Source organism: Ziziphus jujuba, chromosome 11 (assembly GCF_031755915.1).
Source record: "Ziziphus jujuba cultivar Dongzao chromosome 11, ASM3175591v1".
NCBI lineage: Eukaryota > Viridiplantae > Streptophyta > Magnoliopsida > Rosales > Rhamnaceae > Ziziphus > Ziziphus jujuba.
The window spans coordinates 10,790,658-10,809,818 of record NC_083389.1 but is presented as its reverse complement, the minus strand read 5'-3'; the positions used below and the strand labels follow the sequence as shown (position 1 = coordinate 10,809,818).

The 19,161-nt window shown below is 32.8% G+C and overlaps 3 protein-coding genes and 1 long non-coding RNA gene across 24 annotated transcripts; 2 read left to right on the top strand and 2 right to left on the bottom strand.

The window, feature by feature from the left end:
* The first annotated feature begins 784 nt into the window (after positions 1-784).
* LOC107432352 (protein EMSY-LIKE 1) lies at positions 785-7,004 on the top strand. Of its 6 annotated transcripts, XM_016043477.4 has the most exons (11): positions 787-1,077; positions 2,263-2,465; positions 2,572-2,681; positions 2,792-2,912; positions 3,094-3,324; positions 4,394-4,462; positions 5,534-5,779; positions 5,870-5,938; positions 6,029-6,092; positions 6,621-6,715; positions 6,787-7,004. In XM_016043477.4, exons 1-10 carry the CDS (start codon positions 1,050-1,052, stop codon positions 6,665-6,667), a joined length of 1,188 nt encoding a protein of 395 aa, XP_015898963.1. In that variant the 5' UTR covers positions 787-1,049; the 3' UTR covers positions 6,668-6,715; positions 6,787-7,004. The 6 variants fall into 6 exon arrangements, with proteins under 6 accessions (XP_060668751.1, XP_060668752.1, XP_015898963.1 ...); XM_060812769.1 differs by having other exon boundaries at positions 786-1,077; positions 2,300-2,465; positions 6,621-7,004; XM_060812766.1 differs by having other exon boundaries at positions 6,621-7,004.
* LOC107432353 (uncharacterized) lies at positions 6,855-8,610 on the bottom strand. Its single transcript, XR_001582694.4, has 3 exons — positions 8,156-8,610; positions 7,181-7,263; positions 6,855-7,038 (listed from the first exon to the last, which is right to left on the bottom strand). It is a non-coding gene; the product is annotated as an uncharacterized LOC107432353 (long non-coding RNA).
* A 734-nt stretch (positions 8,611-9,344) lies between these two features.
* LOC107432349 (uncharacterized) lies at positions 9,345-10,836 on the bottom strand. Its single transcript, XM_016043474.4, has one exon. It carries the CDS (start codon positions 10,559-10,561, stop codon positions 9,485-9,487), a length of 1,077 nt encoding a protein of 358 aa, XP_015898960.3. The 5' UTR covers positions 10,562-10,836; the 3' UTR covers positions 9,345-9,484.
* Positions 10,837-14,853: 4,017 nt separating this feature from the next.
* Positions 14,854-18,374, top strand: LOC112488890 (uncharacterized). Of its 16 annotated transcripts, none has more exons than XR_009634746.1 (5): positions 14,854-15,836; positions 15,949-16,113; positions 16,374-16,492; positions 16,614-16,792; positions 16,923-17,288. XR_009634746.1 is itself a non-coding variant. In XM_060812572.1 (5 exons), exons 1-5 carry the CDS (start codon positions 15,781-15,783, stop codon positions 16,937-16,939), a joined length of 393 nt encoding a protein of 130 aa, XP_060668555.1. In that variant the 5' UTR covers positions 14,854-15,780; the 3' UTR covers positions 16,940-17,288. The 16 variants fall into 16 exon arrangements, 4 of the variants coding, with proteins under 4 accessions (XP_060668555.1, XP_060668556.1, XP_048320807.1 ...); XR_009634747.1 differs by having other exon boundaries at positions 16,561-16,792; XM_060812572.1 differs by having other exon boundaries at positions 16,614-16,649.
* Positions 18,375-19,161: the final 787 nt, after the last annotated feature.

Below are 19,161 nucleotides of genomic sequence, written 5' to 3'. Positions count from 1 at the left end.
TAAGGCGTGCTTTGTTCCTTTTTCCAACCGATGTGGGACTTCACAATCTTCCCCCTTGGGGTCCAGCGTCCTCGCTGACACATCGATTCAGGTCTGGCTCTGATACCATCTGTGACAATCTAGACCATCCTCATGCGATGTTGTCCTCTTTGGGCTTGGGGAATCCTCTTACAATCCAGCCCTCAAGGTTTTAAAAAGCCTCGTACGGGAAAGATATCCACACCACCTTATAAGACGTGTTTCATTTCCTTTTCTAACCGATATGGGACTTCACATGTATATCGTTAAGACCCTTCTAAAGAGGGTATTGGGCCAAATTTTCCTAAAAATAATAATTGTTACTGAAACGAGTAGTGGGCCTTCAAGTGGACCAACCAGCTTATAGTCTACCCAGTAAAAGAGTTATATGGTTCAAAGAACAATCTCACTCAGTCCGCTGGGCTAAAATTTCTCTTACAAGCCCAGTAAATATAAATTGAACGTACAACAGACGAATTAATTTTTTTTTTTGGGAGGAAATTATTTTTGGTTGTCAAAGCGGGTGCTATCTGTTTCCAACGTTAAAGAGGCTTTGAGGATTTTCCAATTCTTCTTGTACAAAAGGAAAAAATAAATAAATAAATAAAATTTATTTTTGGTTTTATATTTTCGGGTCGAACCAAAAGTAGTTGAACTAAGAATTAAAAAAGCCGTTTGCTTTCCAAACTCCCACCCCGGATTCTCCTCTCTCTTCTTTTTTTATTTATTTATTATTTTTTTTTTTTGTATAATTTATTTTTGGTTTCAATTGTTGGCAAAAGTCTGTGCCCTGTACCGCTATACAATAAATAGGGGCTCTAATCACTCGCTAATGCGTATAAAATACGTAGATGGGCCGTATTGGTGGATGCATAACGTAGCCAACGGCCTTTAGAAGCTTTTTCGTCCCATTCCCACCAACTCTCTTCTTCAGCGTCACCGCCAAATCTCTCAAAACCACGCGCAAATTTTAGATTTTTTTTGTCCCTCTTCCCCTACAAGATTTGCTTTTGGCTTTTTTAAACTTTGGAATGGACTTTGATGTCTCCGACAGCAGCGGTGAGTTAGAAACAAACTACCTTTTACATTATCCAAAAGAATGCAACGGCCATTGGATTCTTGGAATCTTGGTCATCGTTTTTCTTATCGATTTCGTTTATTGGGTTTGGATTCGATTTCTGTGTGTTTTCTTGGGTTTTGCATTTGTTGCAGAATGGGTTTGGTTATATGCAATGGCGTGCATAATGTGGGTACGGAGGCAATGTGGTCTGATGGGAATTAGGGTTTGGGGGCTTTGTATGACTTTGCATCTTTGCTTGTTGGTTTTTTTAAGCTTGTCTTGGAAAATGGTTTTTGCGTATTATTACCTTTTGGTTTTAATATGTAGGTTTTGCCTTTTGTTGTTGATGGGGAGAAGAAATTGGCATTGGATGAAATTAGGGTTGGTTCACTTTAATCATTAGTGGCCTAGCAGTGAAATTTGGAATATTTCGTATTTTCATTTTTGTTTCCATTGCTCTAAGGGAAGATACAAGAAAGAATATAGTTTAAAAAACAAAATTTCCTTCAGGCGGGAAACTAGATGTGACTTTCAAGATTTTTGAACCATAGCACTTTTCTACAGATTAGTGGCAGTTGAGCACTGCTTGAGTTGCTTGTTATTGCATTAAGGAAACAGAAGGCAGATCTTACTTTAAGTTTGTTTACTGTTTTTGCTATGATGTTTGGGATAGACTTGATGCAAATAGGCTAGCATGTTAAATGGTAATCAGCTATGAAGTCAAGGTTAATAATTATATAGTTCTAATCAACAGAATTGAATATATGTATTTGTAAGAGAGCTGAGATGAAAACATATTTGTCATTCGCCAGCGTTTAATTACTTAAGAAAAAGAATGGTTTAAGATTTTAGTATGCCCATTATAAGAAACTGACAATTAATATTGTATTTACGTGTGTGCTATGAATGCTATTTGAATTTCTATGTGTTTTCATGAATATATGTATGTCCAGGAAGAAAACTCCCTTCCTATTAGTTAAACAATCAACGGTTTCTGTATCCAATTTTTCCGTAATATCTTCCCTCCAAACCTAAGCCAGTTGTAACAAAAGAAGCGGAACTCCCGTTCTGAGACCAGGTTAAACACCATATATGGTCACCTTGGATTCAATCTTACCTCGACTATTTAATCGAACCCTATTATTTTATGAGGTCATATACTTCTTTGTATGAAATAACTGCAGGTACTGATGATGATAATCCTCCTTCTCATCAAAACAGAGTTCCTAGAGGTAGTAGAGTCGCTGGAATTGCAAGGTCTGCTGTAGGTTCTATCTCACACACTAGGATGCATACTGACATGGAGGCCCAAATTCATCACCTTGAGCAAGAAGCATATTGCGCTGTACTGCGTGCTTTTCAAGCTCAGTCTGACGCCATTAGTTGGGTATTTTCCTTTTCTTTGTTTCCCAGTTGCTGCATGTTTTTTATGTTAATATCTCGGCATTATCTGCCAATCAGATTAAATGTTGATTACATGTCTATTCATTCAGGAGAAAGAAAGTTTGTTAACAGAACTTCGGAATGAGTTGAGAGTATCAAACGATTCCCACAGAGAACTTCTGACAAGGGTTAATGAAGATGATATCATCAGAAAACTAAGGTGTGCATGTGCATGTCTTGAAACAGCTGCAATAGTAGGAATCAGTGATACATTTGCTAGATTTTGTTGTTTCTACTGTTTAATCTGTCAGTTATGAGCTATGTTTTCAGAGAGTGGAGAAAGTCAGGTGGGCTTCAAGCTACGAGGCTCAGCACATCACTTCCTGCTTATGATCTTCTCCCAAGTCCTACTAATTCAGCGTCCCGCAAAAAACAGAAAACATCCCAACTGGTACCTTATATAGCATTTAGTGTGCCACTGTCAGCTTCAATTCTTCTATTAGTAACTCCTTCCAGCAGCAAAAACTGGAGCTTTTATAGAAGTCATAAAAGAAACCTAATACAGTATAGTTGTAAATGGCAATATCGATAAAGAAGGATTTTTGATCGACCTTAATTTGTTTTATGGTTAGCAGGTTCAACAATTCCCTAGTTTATCCTCGGTGAAGTCTATGCGGTACCCTTCTACAGAACCTGCCAGAAATAGGCAACTCATTAACCGCAGTTCTTTAGGTGGCCATGCTGTAAATGAACATCCTGAAGCTGCAACATTTGATCCATTAATTGGAAGGAAAGTATGGACAAGGTGGCCTGCAGATAACAGCTTCTACGAGGCTTTAGTAACTGATTATGATGCTGCAGCGGTATGTTCCATAAATTCTGAAAGGTGTTTCTGATTTGGATATATGCCTCTGCAATACCATAACTGGTTTATAACTCATGAGTTTTGATAATTGGTGAAATGCGTGCATCTCATTTAAGTAAGCATAAGAGGTATTCAATTTAGTTTTGTTGGATTTTGTTTGATTTTGTATTTAGGTGGTGCTAAAAGATCCTGAAGGAATTTATTTAATAATAGAGAGGGAGCAAACTAACTAAAATCATGGTCCCTCAGATTACAGCTGTGTGGCAAAATCAAACCTGTTTATTATGTCAGCTGTTGTGTTTGCTCCAAGATGTGTACCTTTAGACAAATCATACCAAACAAAAACAAGAATTTAACATCATTAATAAATAAAAAGGTGGGAATAGTGGTTATATTTGTGTGGACCATCATATATTGTTGTTTCTTTGAAACATTCTTGATGAGATGATGTTGAGAGGATCAAATCCCTTAATTTAACAATCTGTAGAACTAAAGAGCGTGCATTTGGTTGACCATAGACCTGCACATTATGTCTCAGAGTTACTGTGGAAATATCTTCCATTTATGATATCCAAAACTAATTGGTTTCAAATAATGAACTAAATGATGCAAGTAGGTGGAATGCTTAGTTTTATTCAATTGTGATTCTAAGTTCAAAGTTATGTTTGGGGTAGGCATGGATTTTTGTTATTATTATAGTGAGTGAGAATCGATCATTTCCTGACTTTTCTTGTTACTTGTGTTTAAATCTGTAAACATGATACTAGTGAAATATCAGTTTGTCATACTATCATGGAGTAGCCAACAGAAAATCTAAAAAAATACATTATTTTGAACTTGCAATAGGGCCTCTTGCTATGTTCTTTTGTTTTTTGTTTTTTTTCTTTTGTTTTTTTTTTTTTTTCTTTTTTGTTTTTTTTTTTTTTAAATAGTTCACAATGAAGTTTAAGCAGAAAAGAGTGCATTTATTGCCTCTTAAGTCTTGATTCCTTGGATTTGACCAAGGATGGCCATGTTTTAAATGGCAAATATTTCACTCATACTCACTTCATTTTCATTATTTACAGGGCCGGCATGTTCTGGTCTATGATATAGGTACAGAAAATGAGACCTGGGAATTGGTTGACCTTAAAGAGGTGAGTCTCATTGTTTTGTGAAAAAAAGAGGTTCCTGGTTGAGCTATAACATTCACTTGAAAATTTTCTAGTGGCATTTTTGTTACAACCTTTGAGAAATTTGATGATGAGAATAAGGGGGTGTTTAGGACATTGACCAGATCCATATAGCAGGCTCATCCATATAGCAGGCTTAGTGCAAAGGGTTCCACTCTGATAGACTCTTTTGTGTGAGAAAATCCTTTTTTATTGTTTTCTTGTGACCAAAGATAGGCCATCTACAATATAGAATGTTGGCTTTTGGTAATTCACTAATTTGGGAATTAAGAGTAACCTTCTCCCAAAATTATGCACTGGAGTTTGTACGGTGGATGGTGCTTAAAATTTTCATAAGCTGAACAACCTGTTGAGTTGACACTACCATTTTCATCTTTGACTGCATTCTCACAGGTTGAGAATCAGTTTGCAAAATCAGACTTACGTTTCATGTATCCATGTTAAACATATTAAGAAACAGCATTCAAACTGTTAAATAATTTTTCATCTTTAATATAAATGGTTAGAAAGACCTTGACTCATGTACTCTTGAACGGTTATCTGTTTCTTACAAATACTGTCAAGCTGTTTGCATTTATTTTTATTTTTTTCGTTTTTTTTTTCCCAACTACTGGACTTATGGTGCATAGTGCTTACAGTTTTCATAAATTGAACAACATATTGAGTTGTCATATGCCATTTTCAGTCTTTGGCTGCATTCCTACTAGCTGGTTGAGAATAAATTTGTAAATATGAGACTTAGATTGTATTTATTCATAATTAAAAATATTTAGAAACAGCATTCAAACTCTTAAGTAATTCTTCGTCTTTAATATATAAGTGGTTGGAAAGACCTTGAATCATGTACTCCTGAACGTTATCTGTTTCTTACAGATACTGTCAAGCTGTTTGCATTCTTTTCTTGGGTATGTTTTTTCCAAACTACTTCATGTGATGATTGAAGGTCTTCAACCATTATTTATTTTACCTTGGTAGAATTAGAAGTTTCCTACCCAATTTATCAGGCAGGACCGAATGAAATCTTAGTGATTGCAGATTTCTCCTGAGGATATCCGTTGGGAAGGTGAAGAAATGGTTACATCTCATCACGGTGCACACAATGGTCAAGGACGTGGAGTTAAGAAATCCTTGAACCGTGGTGGTCGCATTCCGAATAATGGAAGAGTGAGAGGACCTTTGAAGAGTCAATCCATGAAGGATTCTCTTCCATCACAAAATGGTATCTCAAAGAAAGTTTCGGATGATATTGAACTACTAAACACTGATTCATTGGTAAAGGAGGTATGTTTGATGAATGCAAGTCAATTCAATCAAATATTTTTATTTTTTATTTTTTTTCCAGATACTTACATTCTTTGGTTTTAAATTTAGGTGGAGATGGTTTTCAACACAAGTCATCCAGATCCTTTTGAGCTTGAAAAGGCAAAGAAAATGCTGAAAGTAAGATGAATAAAATGTTGCATCCTCCAACGTATATGTCAATTTTTGCCAAGTCTAATATGATGAGTTTGTTATATGTGATGTGTGCAGGAGCACGAACAGGCACTTGTTGATGCCATTGCCAAGCTTGCTTATGCTTCTGATGGTGAAAGCGGTAATAAACATATTTACACATGATAATGCTAAGCATTTTTGTTGTACATTGCATTTTTTTTAAAAGAAACTTTTCTGAGAGAGCTTAGAGTGGCCAGATCTTGTATTTGTATAAATAATGTTAAAGCAGGTTATTCTATTAGCATGTTATATTATTTTTCTTTTTCTTTTTTCTTAGTGCCTCCTAATTTATTCTTTCACGATTAAAATTGGGCCCTGATGAAGCCCCTTACGCATCTTGGACCATTAGAAATTTGACGACCATGAAAAAGAGACCAATAAAGTAACCAAGTAAAACAGATGGTGCGCATTAAGCCTTCTGTAGCTGATAGAATTTGTTAGATTAGATTCTCGAATTAATTTATGAAAACATATAAAGGTGTCAATCAGATTGATTGTTTTACATTTTTTTTTTTTTTTTTTTTTAAGAACCTAGTTTGTTACACCATCTTAACAGTTTTTTCCCAAAACTCTTCCTTAAAGAAATAGCCGATATGATACTTATTTTCTTGTTTTTGCTTCAAAGCAGACGGTGAACATGCTTATACGTATGGTCAGTCAATGGACAGAGGATAAGAAGAGGCATGGTGGGTGAAACTGAAAATGATGCGACGTTTCCTCGAGGTTGGATCATCTCTCTGAAGCTGTCTTATCAATTTTCAGGAAATATTTAGAAGTACCTTGATGTTTTGTAGGGTTTAGCTTTGGGATTACTTTGATTTGAAGGTTTACGAATACCCACCTACCCACTTTGATCAAGGAGTTGGAATTGAAGTTGTTTATTTATTCAGAGTTTTTTTTTTTTTTTTCTTTTTTCCCACCACATACCCTGTAAAGTTAGGAATTGCAGTTAAATGCAACAATGTAAAGATTTTTCATTGATTTATCACTAATCTGGTCTTTCCATTTTGTATTCCTTTTGAGCAGCCTTCTTGCAATCCATGTCCCTGTGAAAAAAAAATATATACGTATGACAAGCACAAGAATCAATCCGAGAACAACCAAACGGATAGTTTTTTATTCTGCAACTAATGGATTGTTTTAGATTAAAGCAATAATGGCACTAGTTTACAATCTCCATAACCATACCTGTTTTTGTGAAGGACTTGTTTCCCATTGTTTCATGCTGGTTTTGCGCTATCTCATCAGGTGCAGAGCTAGAGATTGCACACCTACACCCAGACCATATGTACAACAAAAATGAATAATGGAGTTTGGCAAATATTAGAAAAGAATCTGATTTGTTACCAAATTACAGAGTGAGGATATCAGTTATTCATGCGAAAACATACTTTGATTCCAGCTCCAAAAGGGGATGATAAATTCTAATTCCAATTGAGCATGCACTTGCATCCAAGATTTCTCACCAAAACGAAATCAGAAAAGGAAATAATAGACAAGGTAGAAAAATCCTATTAAAAGTTATACAAGTAAAATGTTATTTATCTATGCTGGTAATTAGTTCAGGATGCCAAGAAACTTTCCATTTACAAATTTCATGACCAAACAAGCAACATATGAAATCTGATAAAACCATTTCTTTCCAGTTTAATCAAAAAAAAAAAAAAAAAAGGCAGTTTTCCTGTATCGGATCCATACAAATGAGAAATTGAACTAGGCAGCTAGGAGTTTAGAAGAAGAGACAATTAAACGACCAAATAAACATAAAATTGATCAAAAAAGGAAAGAAAAACAAAAAAGATAGTTTAGCAGTACCGATTCATTAAATGAGAAATCATCCACTAGCCAACTAGAAGTTTAGGAGAAGAAATAACTGAATGAGAAAAAAATTAAAAATACAATTTTGTACTACATGATATAAGATTCAGAGATTTGAAATTTCATCATGAAAACCCAGCCGAAACAGATTACTTTAACCGATAGAAAGCTCCACAAGATAATATTGATCATGATTGCGAATTAATATTAATGATCCATCACCAACCAACTCAAACAAACAAATAAACAAATAAAGTATAATCAACCAAATACTGAGAAAATGAAGAATCCCATGGATTATAAAACCATTCCAAACACAGCCAAAACGACAAAGGAAGATCATACCTACGGAAGAACCAACCAAGAAACTTCGAGAGACCCAATTCCCAGAAAGCAACGACATTGTGAATTTCAGAACAACCATGTACGGACGCTTCCCTGTGGATCCAGCCCAGCCTCTAATCTAATATAAGGCTCTCATGGACGACCCTGTAATTGTCCAAATTAAAGTGTAGGGATGGACCGGCATAGCCATCATATAACTTTTGAGTTTATTTGATTGGTTTGAGGATTTAAATATGCATGATTCCATGGAATTCCTCGTTGCCATAAAAAGTTTGTGATAATGGATTGGGTGGGAGAGAGAGAAAAGAGAGAGGTGGAATGGGAATGACCTCCTTTGGAAGAAATGGTCATCTTTATTTTGCTAGAATTTCTTCCCATTTTAAAATTAGAAAAAACAAAACCCATTTTGACTAGATTAATTAATTAAGGATTACATAGAAATTATAACAAATCCAAGTATTAGAAAGTTGATGACATAAATAAAAAATAAAAAAGTGTCTAGCAAAAAGATATAAACTTTTTTGTTTATTATACCCCTTTCCTTCTTTCTTTTTTTTTTTTTTTTTTTTTTGGGCTAAAACTATTATACCCTTTTCCTTTTACATAATACTATAAGTGTAAGCAATTAATTTTGATTAGCTATTATTAACCAAAAAAAAAATTTGGTTAAAAATATGTAGGGAACAGAGTATTAAAAATATGTAGGGAACAAAATAAAATATGTCAGCCAAGCCAACCAATAAATTGTATTTTTAGAAGGGGAAAAAAAAAAAAAAAGTAATCTCACTGCATTTGCTCAGTTTTTTATTTTTGTCATTTTTTTATTTTTTTCTATTTGTCTTTCCTCTTTAAATATATAACACATTTTTAAAATACGAAACTATTTCCATGTTTTATGCCAAACGCATATTTTCAATTTTACAGCTCATACGTTTATCTTGTTTTAAAAGGAGATGAACCATATGAAAATTAGTCATAAATCACAAACAAAAAAACAAAGAAATATTGCCAGGTTTACTTCGAAAAATTTTTGGAGCGTGTAAAATCTTTAAAAACTTTGCAACAAATAAATTAAAATCTTTTTTCCATCGTCTTTTTTTTTTTTTTTTTTGGTACAAAACCTATGGAGAATCAAAATATTGAAATATTACTAAAAGAATTAAAAAAAAAAACTTTTTCTCTTTGAAGATTTAAAAATAAACATCGATTTTATTAAAAGAAAAACACTCAAAATTGAAATACAAATACTAAACAAAAAAAAAAAAAAAAAAAAAAAAACAGTTTCCGATATCATAAAAAAATCTACAGCAATCTCGACGCATTTTAAGCTCACTTCAACGCCTTCTTCAATTCCTCGCTCACATCTCCTTCAGTTGATTTAGCCGAAAACCCGCTAAAGTCGCCAGATTTCTCATTGTTTCGTCGATCATATTTACTGCTTGGTGGGTTTTTACTTCCATTTCGATCATAATCACGGTACTTACCGAAATCGGAATTTCTAGCCGGAGAATTTGACCTAACGCCGCCGGCCATTTGTTGCCGGAGATCATCCACTGATTTTCTCAGAAGCCTATTGTCGTCTTGCAATATCTCCATTTGACGCTTAAGCGAAAAACAAACCTCTGCCACATCAGCATTCCCCGGGAAAGTTAGAGCCGACTGCGGGCCCACCGTGGCGGTGGCCGACTTGGGATCTTCGCTGTACACGTGTTCGATCCCGATCTTGTTCATAACCAAGAAAGGGATTTTCTGGAACGCAATACTATTCATCGGATTGCCGCCACTCTTCAGCTCCGACGGAACCCTAACGCCCCAACGGAAATTCAACACGGCGTGGCCTCTCACCGGCACGGCTGTTCTCGCCTCCACTTCTGTTCCGGCGAAAAGACCAGCAATAGCACCACCGCTCGGATTCTCCGCCGGTAAGATCGAAATTTTCTTCCCGGTTAACGCGCTGTAAGCCTCCGGCGTCTCACCCACCTCAACCGAACCATTGTTCTCCGGTACGGCACCGTGTTGATACCTCACTAACTTGTCCAGATTAGAAGTCTGCGACTTCTTGATTGTGAAATCGCCGAATTGGGGTTTGAAGTGAAGCATGAAAGTGGGGTTTCCACGGCTGAGCAGATTGAATTCAGCGCTCATAAGCATGGAGGTCGAGGTGGGAGAACCGAACGGTCCGGTTCCGGTCTTGACGATGAAGGAAAAGGGATTCCATCTATCATTGGGACGATACGCAATCCTGATTGACGGCCCCGAAGCAAAGAATGTGCCGAGATTTAGAGTGAGCTCCTTGGATTCGCCGGCGACGATGCCGGATTGAAAGGGCATACCCAAGATGTTAAGAGGGACTTTGGCTCTGAACAAAGGCTTCTTATCGTCACGGAACTTGACGGAAGCTTTCATGTTGATTCTCTGTTTGCAGAAAACCCTAATTCAAATTGGGATTTTTTTCTATAGGGACCGAACAGACACTGATTCAGAGAGTGGGATGGAGAAACTGTGAGTAGAATAGCTTTGTTTCAAATATAAACGATTTTTAAAAAATAATAATAAATAACGTAAAATTTTGAAATTGCAATTGGAGAAAACCCTGCTGTATTTAGCGGAGATTCCGCCAAGCTTTGGCTGGACTTGGGTTCAGAAGATTAGAGTGGCGTACTTAAGAATTTGCCCTTTTGCTTCTTCAAAAATTACGAAAATATTTATGTTTGGCGTGGTTCCAGGTGTTTTAGAAGTTTTTGAATTATTCACCAAATTATTTATAAAAAAATATGTTTTTGAATTTTGAAAATTTTTATAGCATTTATAATATTGCTCCAATTCCGCGCTGGCACTACGCCGCTGACTAATATGATAATATCTCGCGCGTTACCTACTGGTAGCTAAATTATAATGAATTCCTTTTTAAAAGAACATTAGATTACATAAAAACTCTTTCAAATTTTGAATTAATTACATTTGATCCTCTTACAAATAATTTCTTTCCTTTACCAAGTTATTTTCTTGGACCATAATAAGTTCAAATCTTTTCAATGACTTGTTTGGTAATGAAATTCTGCTTATCCAATTTATAAAATAAAAATTAAAAAAAAAATTCTCTCCAATGTCGGGAAAAAATATTTACAAATAACTTCCTAAAAATAATGGATAGTAATTTAAATTACTTATATTACCTTTGCAAATAAAATATTCTATACCAAATGCACCCTGACCTTTAGTCAAAAAATAAATAAAAACATCCAATATATCTTCAAAGGTATAATTTTTTTATTAATTTTTTTTTTAAGAAACATCTTATCTAATAGTATTAAATAGTATGCAAATGCAATATTAAATAAATAAAACAAGAAAAAGTTAAATAGTATGCATATTATTATATAGGAGCATTTAAGTAATATGACATATACCAATGGTGATAACTCTTATATTTCGTATAGAACATTCGTTATAAGCAGCATATGGATTACAAAAGTTGATATTAATATTCATTGTACAAGCAACTTCCTAATATAATTTAAGAGTTCAGGGAAATTTCTTTACAGCTTCGAAATTCGATGAAAACTTTAGATACACATTCGAAATTTGAAAAATTATTATTTACACTATTGAAATTTGAAAAAATATCACTTTATCGCCTTAGAGTTGATTTTTAAGTGAATTGATTTATGAAAACTTTAATTTATCCTTTTATTTTCAAAATAAATATTAAAACTTTATTTTATTGATCTTTTTTATATAATAACGTATATTAAAATTGTAACTTAGTTAAAAAAAATGTAATTATATTGTTTATCATTATATAAATGAAATTCATAGTAAATGATATTTTTAATGTACACTATTGAAGACGTAAAGGAAAATTTTCATCTATAATCTCAAGGTTAGATAAAAATTTATCAACACTCAAAGGTTTGAAAAATCATCATTTACACCCCAAGTTTGGAAAAATCATCATTTACTACATTAGAAGCTGATTTTGACTAAATTGGAAAAAAGTCTATTGTACTCTTTAATTTCCCAATAAATATCAAAACTTTATTTTATGATCTTGTTATATAATATATATATATATATACACAATAGATATCATAATATATATTAAAAATGTAATTTAGTTATCATTTTTATATTTTTTTTGTAATCATTGTATAAATGAAATTCTATAGTAAATGATATAATTCTTTTAGTATACATTGTTATAAAGTAAGTAATATAATAATAATGTAATATTTATTTTGACACATAATGGAAAAATAGACTTTTCTTAAATCAATTTTTTCAAAAACCAAAATCCAAGAATGGTAAGTAATAATTATTTAAACTTTATCGTGGTAAATGATGATTTTTTTAAATTTTAAAAGCGTTAATGAAGTTACTTTTAAACCTAAGGGATGTAAATAATTTTTTTCCCTTAAATAAATGATAAAATAATAATGTAATATTTATCTTAACACATAAAAGTAAAATAATTTTTTCATCAATCAATTTTATAAAAAAAATCAACTTTAAAATGGTAAATGATAATAAATTTTCAAATATATGAAGTGTAATGTTTCATAAAATTAAGCATACAAGACTGCTGACTTTGTTTGAAAACTATTTTATTAAATTTAATTTACTGTAGTTTTAGATATTATGCAATACTAATTTTGCCAAATTTTGAAATACAAATTATCGTTTCCGCTAAGATGACAGAACTAATTAAATCGACAATTCAATGAAAATGTCTTACTATGAATTAGTGATCCATTGGTGCGTTTCTACTGTGAGTGTGAGGTGGCCCAGCTTTTCATTTCATGAGGCCGAGTTTTTGTGGGCATAAGGTTCTTTAGAAGCTGTGGTTTTTTTGCAGCTGTGAAGAAGAAGAAAAATGTTGATAAAGTTTTAAGAACTAGGACAAGGCTTGGAAGAGTCTTGGCCACGGTGGATTAACGTGTGAAGGAGGAAAAGAATAGGGATTGATTTAGAATGGTTGGAGTTTGTCCCTGCTGGTAGGTATATGTTTAATTTGTGGTGTGACCAAAATATTTATTTCGTGTTTTCTTTTTTTTTTTTCTTTTTTTTTCCAACTAGAATAATTGAGTAGGTTCAAGTTAATAGTGAGGGCAAGGTGTGAGAATTAAGCGGATTCTTGTACACAACATCAAGCTGTTGTCTGTATAATGACTTAAAAATCATGATGAATAATGTGAATTAGAAATATCAATTCTAGATACAAATTGGTCACCGTTTAAATTAGCAATTATATACAGAATTATTTTTCCTGGTAAAAGTAGCATTTTGTCATTAATATTACATTAACTGGGAATTTCACACAAACCCATAAACGACGCCCAAATTAGTTTTGTTTTCTTTTTTGTACATTAGCGACGAAGAAAAACGATATAATATGCATATTGATTCAACATAATTTTCTTAACAACGTTGCATCCATGCTGATAGACATAGAGCGAAATTTAATTTTCCATAAAGAAACAGAGCATATAATATATGCATATATATATATATATATATATATATATCGATTAGCTAGGTACGTGTTACAGCCCCCCAAACATATAAATAAATAATCATCAATACGCTCTTTCTCTCTCACTCTCACAGCATCACCCAAAACCCTAAACCCTCGCACCAGGGTTTTGCAGAGTTCCATACCTGCCTCTTGTTCCTTTTTTTTTTTTTTTTTTTTTTTTTCTTTTCCAAATCCCAGAGTACAATCTTGGTCATTTTAATGAGCAAGTCAAGCAAGAAACCGGCCACCAAAGTATATATATATATATTTGTAAGTTTTCCTGAATGATTTCGTTTTTCTGTGCTTCTCTGGCTTTTACTTTATTTTATTTTATTACTTTTTTTTTTAATATTGCAATTGATTTTGATTTTTGAGTCAGGTTGATGCACCTCCTGCTGTAGCTCCTCCATCTAAGTCTGTGAAGAAAGGTTTCGTCCAGAGCAGGAATGTCCGTGAGGTGGCCATGCTATAACCTAGAAAAAAAAAATGTTTTAATACACAATATAAAAGAAATTTTTATTGATCTTTGAAAAAAATAAAGATTTTTTTTAGGACACTATATTAATTTTATTTTTGAATAGATTATTAAAACAGAAATAACAATAGTGTTAAAATTTTTTTTTTATGTCATGCTAAAAAAGAATGTATTTATTATCCACAAATATCATATATTAAAATACAAACAGTACAATACAAAAAAAAAAAAAAACGTAGTTATAATCAACGTAAAAACTCCACTAATAAAAAAAATATCATTAATTAATAAATAACTAGAAAATTTAAAACTTCAAATGAAATGGCAAAAGTTATAATAAATATTAAATAAAATAAATATTAAAATATTAAATTTAAAAATAAGTATACTCTTTTTTTTTTTTGAAATAAAGAATATTTATTTAATGCATAATTATATTAATATATTAATTAAAATTTAAAAAAAACTTAAAAGAAATAATGTAAATAAAAAAGATAAACATTTTAGTTGGGGGCAATTATTTAATTATGGAGTTATTTTCACAATTTATTGGAAAAACACTATATGTATCCAAAAAACAATTAAATTGCTTTGTGGGCCCCCACACTAACACGTGGCTCCGCCACTGTTTCGTACTCTCGTGGGCTTCGTCTTTTTCTTTTTTCCAGTTGATGATGATGCTTGCCACTGTTTTCCCTTCTGAAAGTTCAGCAAGTACTTTCTTCGATATTGTATTGCATCAGTTATTTATTTATTTATTTTTAAATTTTTTGTATTTTAAGTTTTCCTACGAGTTTTACATTGTATATGGTGGAAGGATAGAAACTTCTTTAGCACGTTCTTGGTTTTAATTGGTTTTGGTATATGGATGTACAACTTTGGGAAATAGGAAATCTTTTCGTCTTTAAGTTTCTTTTGCAATTTGTTCTTCTTTTTTTTTTTTTTTTTTTCCTAGAAAAAAAAATCTTTAATATGGCTAAGTGTCTTCTAAGTTTTGTTTCGTTTTCAACTTTTGGGTTGTTTGACTTTAAAAAAAATAAATAAATAAATAAGCAAAAGAAAAGCTGAGGATGAGCTAAAGAATGCTGTAGATGTAAAGCGGAATAAGAGAGAAAAAAAGATTGAAACGAAGAGGAAAAAGAGAGCTGCTCAGTAAAAGAAGGTTGAAACAAAGAAACAGAAGAAGAAAGAAGAGTCTAGTTCTGAGGAGTTTGATGAATCTGAGTACAAGGAAGAGAAGGTAAAGTTTATGGATTATATTAATATTATTAATAATCAGTGTTCTTTTATTTTTTGGAGTTTTGGCTGTGATTTTGTAGTTCTTCATTACATGCCCATGAAAATGTTTAGTGATTGGAAATTAGGTCTTGACAATATTAACCTTTTTTTTTTTCTTCTTTTAAAGTTAATTTATGTGTTCTGTACCTAAGATATTATTTGTGAAAATGCTGCCGGAATTTATTTTTTTAATTATGAGATAAAGCTATATATATATTTTTTAATAATTACGTGGGTTAAAAAAGGCCCTTTAAATCCATTTCACAAAGTCTTGCTGAAATATCTAGTCTTGTATTAAATCCAGAACCGTGCTGCCAAATCTGTAGTTCCTCCAAATAAATCTATTCATTGCTAAAAATGGTACAGCCAAAAAGTGGTTGTCATCTAGAGATGAAAAATCTGAGGAGGTTGAAGTAAGTAAACAGTTTGTTTTATTATGTGAGATTACCAAATTCCTGATACTCGTTGGCTTTCCTAAATAATTTAACTATAGTTAGTGTATTTGATTAACTTATTTTGCTGTAGAACTCTGATGCCAAAGCTATGGTGCCTACAGAAAAGAATCCCGATCCTTTTGATTATTCTGATTCTGGCTGTTCTAGTACATCTGATATGGATTCTTTTGATATACGTTCGGATTATTCGTGTGAAACTTATCCTGATGATGTTGAATCCTCAGAGGATGAACCTGTGAGTACTATAGATACTATTTGTAGTCTAATTGAGTGATGCATTAGTATTGAATGATTATGTAATTGCTTCTATTAGTTATTGACAATGCTGAAGCTGAGAATAGTTACCTGTTGCTCCTCAAACCACTTCTCCGAAGACAGTGTCTGTAGGAAACTTTTCATTTAGTATTGATAAAGCTGATGTGTGAGTATATTCTACTATTACTACTATTAAATTCTATTTTCAAGGTGACTTCAATCTGATAAAATTACCTGCAGGAAAATTTTATTCAAAAATGCTGGTGAAGTTGTCGAAGTTCATCTCCTAACAAATGAGGTAGAAGTGTTCAGGGGCTTTGGACATGTCAAGTTTGCTGCTGATTCTAGCTGCAAAGAAGGTAAAGATTTGTTGGGTTGTGCTGTGAGACTTGATATTGCCCATAAACATTTTTCATTTCTTTTCTAGGTTCTGTAGCATTGTCTAAGCTGCTGAAATATCTAGTCTTGTGTTGATTCCAGAAGCCTGCTGCCAAATCTGTAGTTCCAACAGCTATGGTGCCTACAGAAAAGAATCCTTATCCTTTTGATTATTCTGATTCTGGTTGTTCCACATCTGATGTGGATTATTTTGATTTACGTTCGGCTATTTATGTGAAACTGATCCTGTTGTTGTTGACTCCTCATATGATGAACATCTTGTGAGTACTATAAATACTATTTGTAATCTAACTGGGTGATGCATTGGTATTGAATTATTATATAATTGCTTCAATTGTTTATTGACGAAGCTGAAGCTGGAGCTAATCATTTATCTTCATGTATTTGCAGCTGAAGAAAACAACTGAAGTCAACTAGCCAACTTAAGAATCTTGCTTCTGCTGATTGTGATTCTGATTCTGATGAGGATGATGCTTTTGATGCGTCGTATGCAGATTTTTGGGGTGAAACTGATACTGATGGTTTTGACTCCTCAGATGATGAGTCCGAATCAGAGATAAGTCTTGCAAGGGAGAAGATAAGGAAGCACGAGATCCTACTTCTCATTGTAAAGTGACACTAAATGTTTCATAAAACTTGGATTCAATTTCATAGAATTTTTTCCATTAGGAATGTTGACTTTAACAATTCAATATGACTCGTCTACCTACATATTAACAAAAAGAATGGATGATGGCCCTTTATTTGCTCGCTGAATTCTGTATATTTTCTAGTCTTGTAAGCCAATGACTTTTTGTTTGTAACATGTCACTGACGTTGAAATGGTAGATGTCATTTCACCTTAGACAAAATCAGAGAAGAAAGCTATGATTTTCCATTTTGTTCTCTCTCTACCCTTCAATTCTTTTGAGGCTTTTTTTTAAAAAAAAAAAAAAAGAAGAAGAATAGTCTCAACTCAATATGTTCTGATTTAGGCTGATTCACTGATGTAATATTGTTTTCTGTTTGATTCAGCCGCAAACACCTGTTACTCCCGCAAACCACTTCTTCGAATACATTATTTGTAGGCAACTTGTTAGTTAGTATTGAACAAGATGATCTGTGAGTATATTCTACTATTAATTATTAAATACTATTTTCAAGATGACTTCAATCCGATAAAATTATGCGGGCGAAGTTGTTGAGGTTCGTTTCTCAACAAATAATAAAGGAGCGTTCAGGGTCTTTGCACATGTCGAGTTTGCAACTGCTGAAGCTGCAAAGAAGGTAAGCATAGTTATGTCTGTTACTCTTTTGAGTCAGATAGTTAAGCTGTCCCATCTTATAAGGTTTTTGTATGAAAAAATTTAAGAACGGAGCTGTATTATTGTTTCTAGACATAGATAGATTTGTGTTTCTAATGAATATAGGGACATACTCCTCTATTTATCTTTCCAGAGATGTTTTGATCTCAATATTCTTCCTTGTTATAGGCACTAAATTTGAATGCCAAAGATTTGTTGGGTCGTGCTGTGAGACTTGATATTGCTTGTGAAAGCTGGGACCATATAACAGCTAGATCTGGTATGCACTCGATCAACAATGTTATCCATGAAGCACGGGACACCTGTTTTCTTCCTCTTTTTGTCTGTAAATTATCTGAAATTCTTGGAGATAATGCAAGTGGTGGTTCAAGACTTAAATTACTCTTTAATAGTCTAAACTCCACTCATATTGTGGGGTTTCAATACATTGTGGTGTATATTTTTAATATCCGTACAATGTGGTCTAGAGATTTTTTGCTGTCCTATTGACTAGCTTACGAATTAAGACTCTTCTTTGGTGTGCCAAGTCAAACCGTTGGACCTATTGCTGAAGAAAAAAGAAAGCATGAAAAGTTAATGTTTGACACACTTATAGACAGAATAATAATGATAATAATAATAATAATAATAATGATAAAAGTAAAAGGAAAATAATAAGATATAAAAGATTTCGATATTGACCCTGAGTTTCCCAAATAAATATTTCATGGTTTGCAGAAGTTGCAACAAATGTAAATATTGTCTTACTTCATTATATCTAATTAAAAGTTTTCTTCTTTAACTTAATTGGTTTTATGAAGTGTTATTTATTTGATATAATTGCAGGGAAGTAGACAACCTTGGGTGGAATTTTGAAGAAATCGCTTTTTTTGATGAAGTAATTTAAATTTTATGATTCTGTTATGGTTTTGACTCGCCCAACTCCTTAGTACAAGTTGACAGTTTATGTTATTTTAATGGTAAGTTGGCAGTTTATGTTTGTGTCAACCTTCAAGTTCTGGACTCCACTTTTCGACAAAAAGTTAAAAAATAAAATAAAATAAAATTAGATTTTTCATTTTGTGCCGTATTTCATTCCGTGGAGTGTTTTGCAGCTGAAAAGTTGCAATGCATGTTTTTTTTTTTTTTTTCTGGTTAAAATTAAAAAAATAAACGAACAGTGCCTTTTCATGGCTGATAAGTGAAAACTTGCACATAATTCATGAAATATTAAACAATTTGACTGAATAAAATTTAATTAAATCTCTCTCTTCCTCTGCTGCATGTATAAATGACTTATCACAAAGCTAAAATCAATGTCCTCTGTTTTGATTGGTTGAAATTAG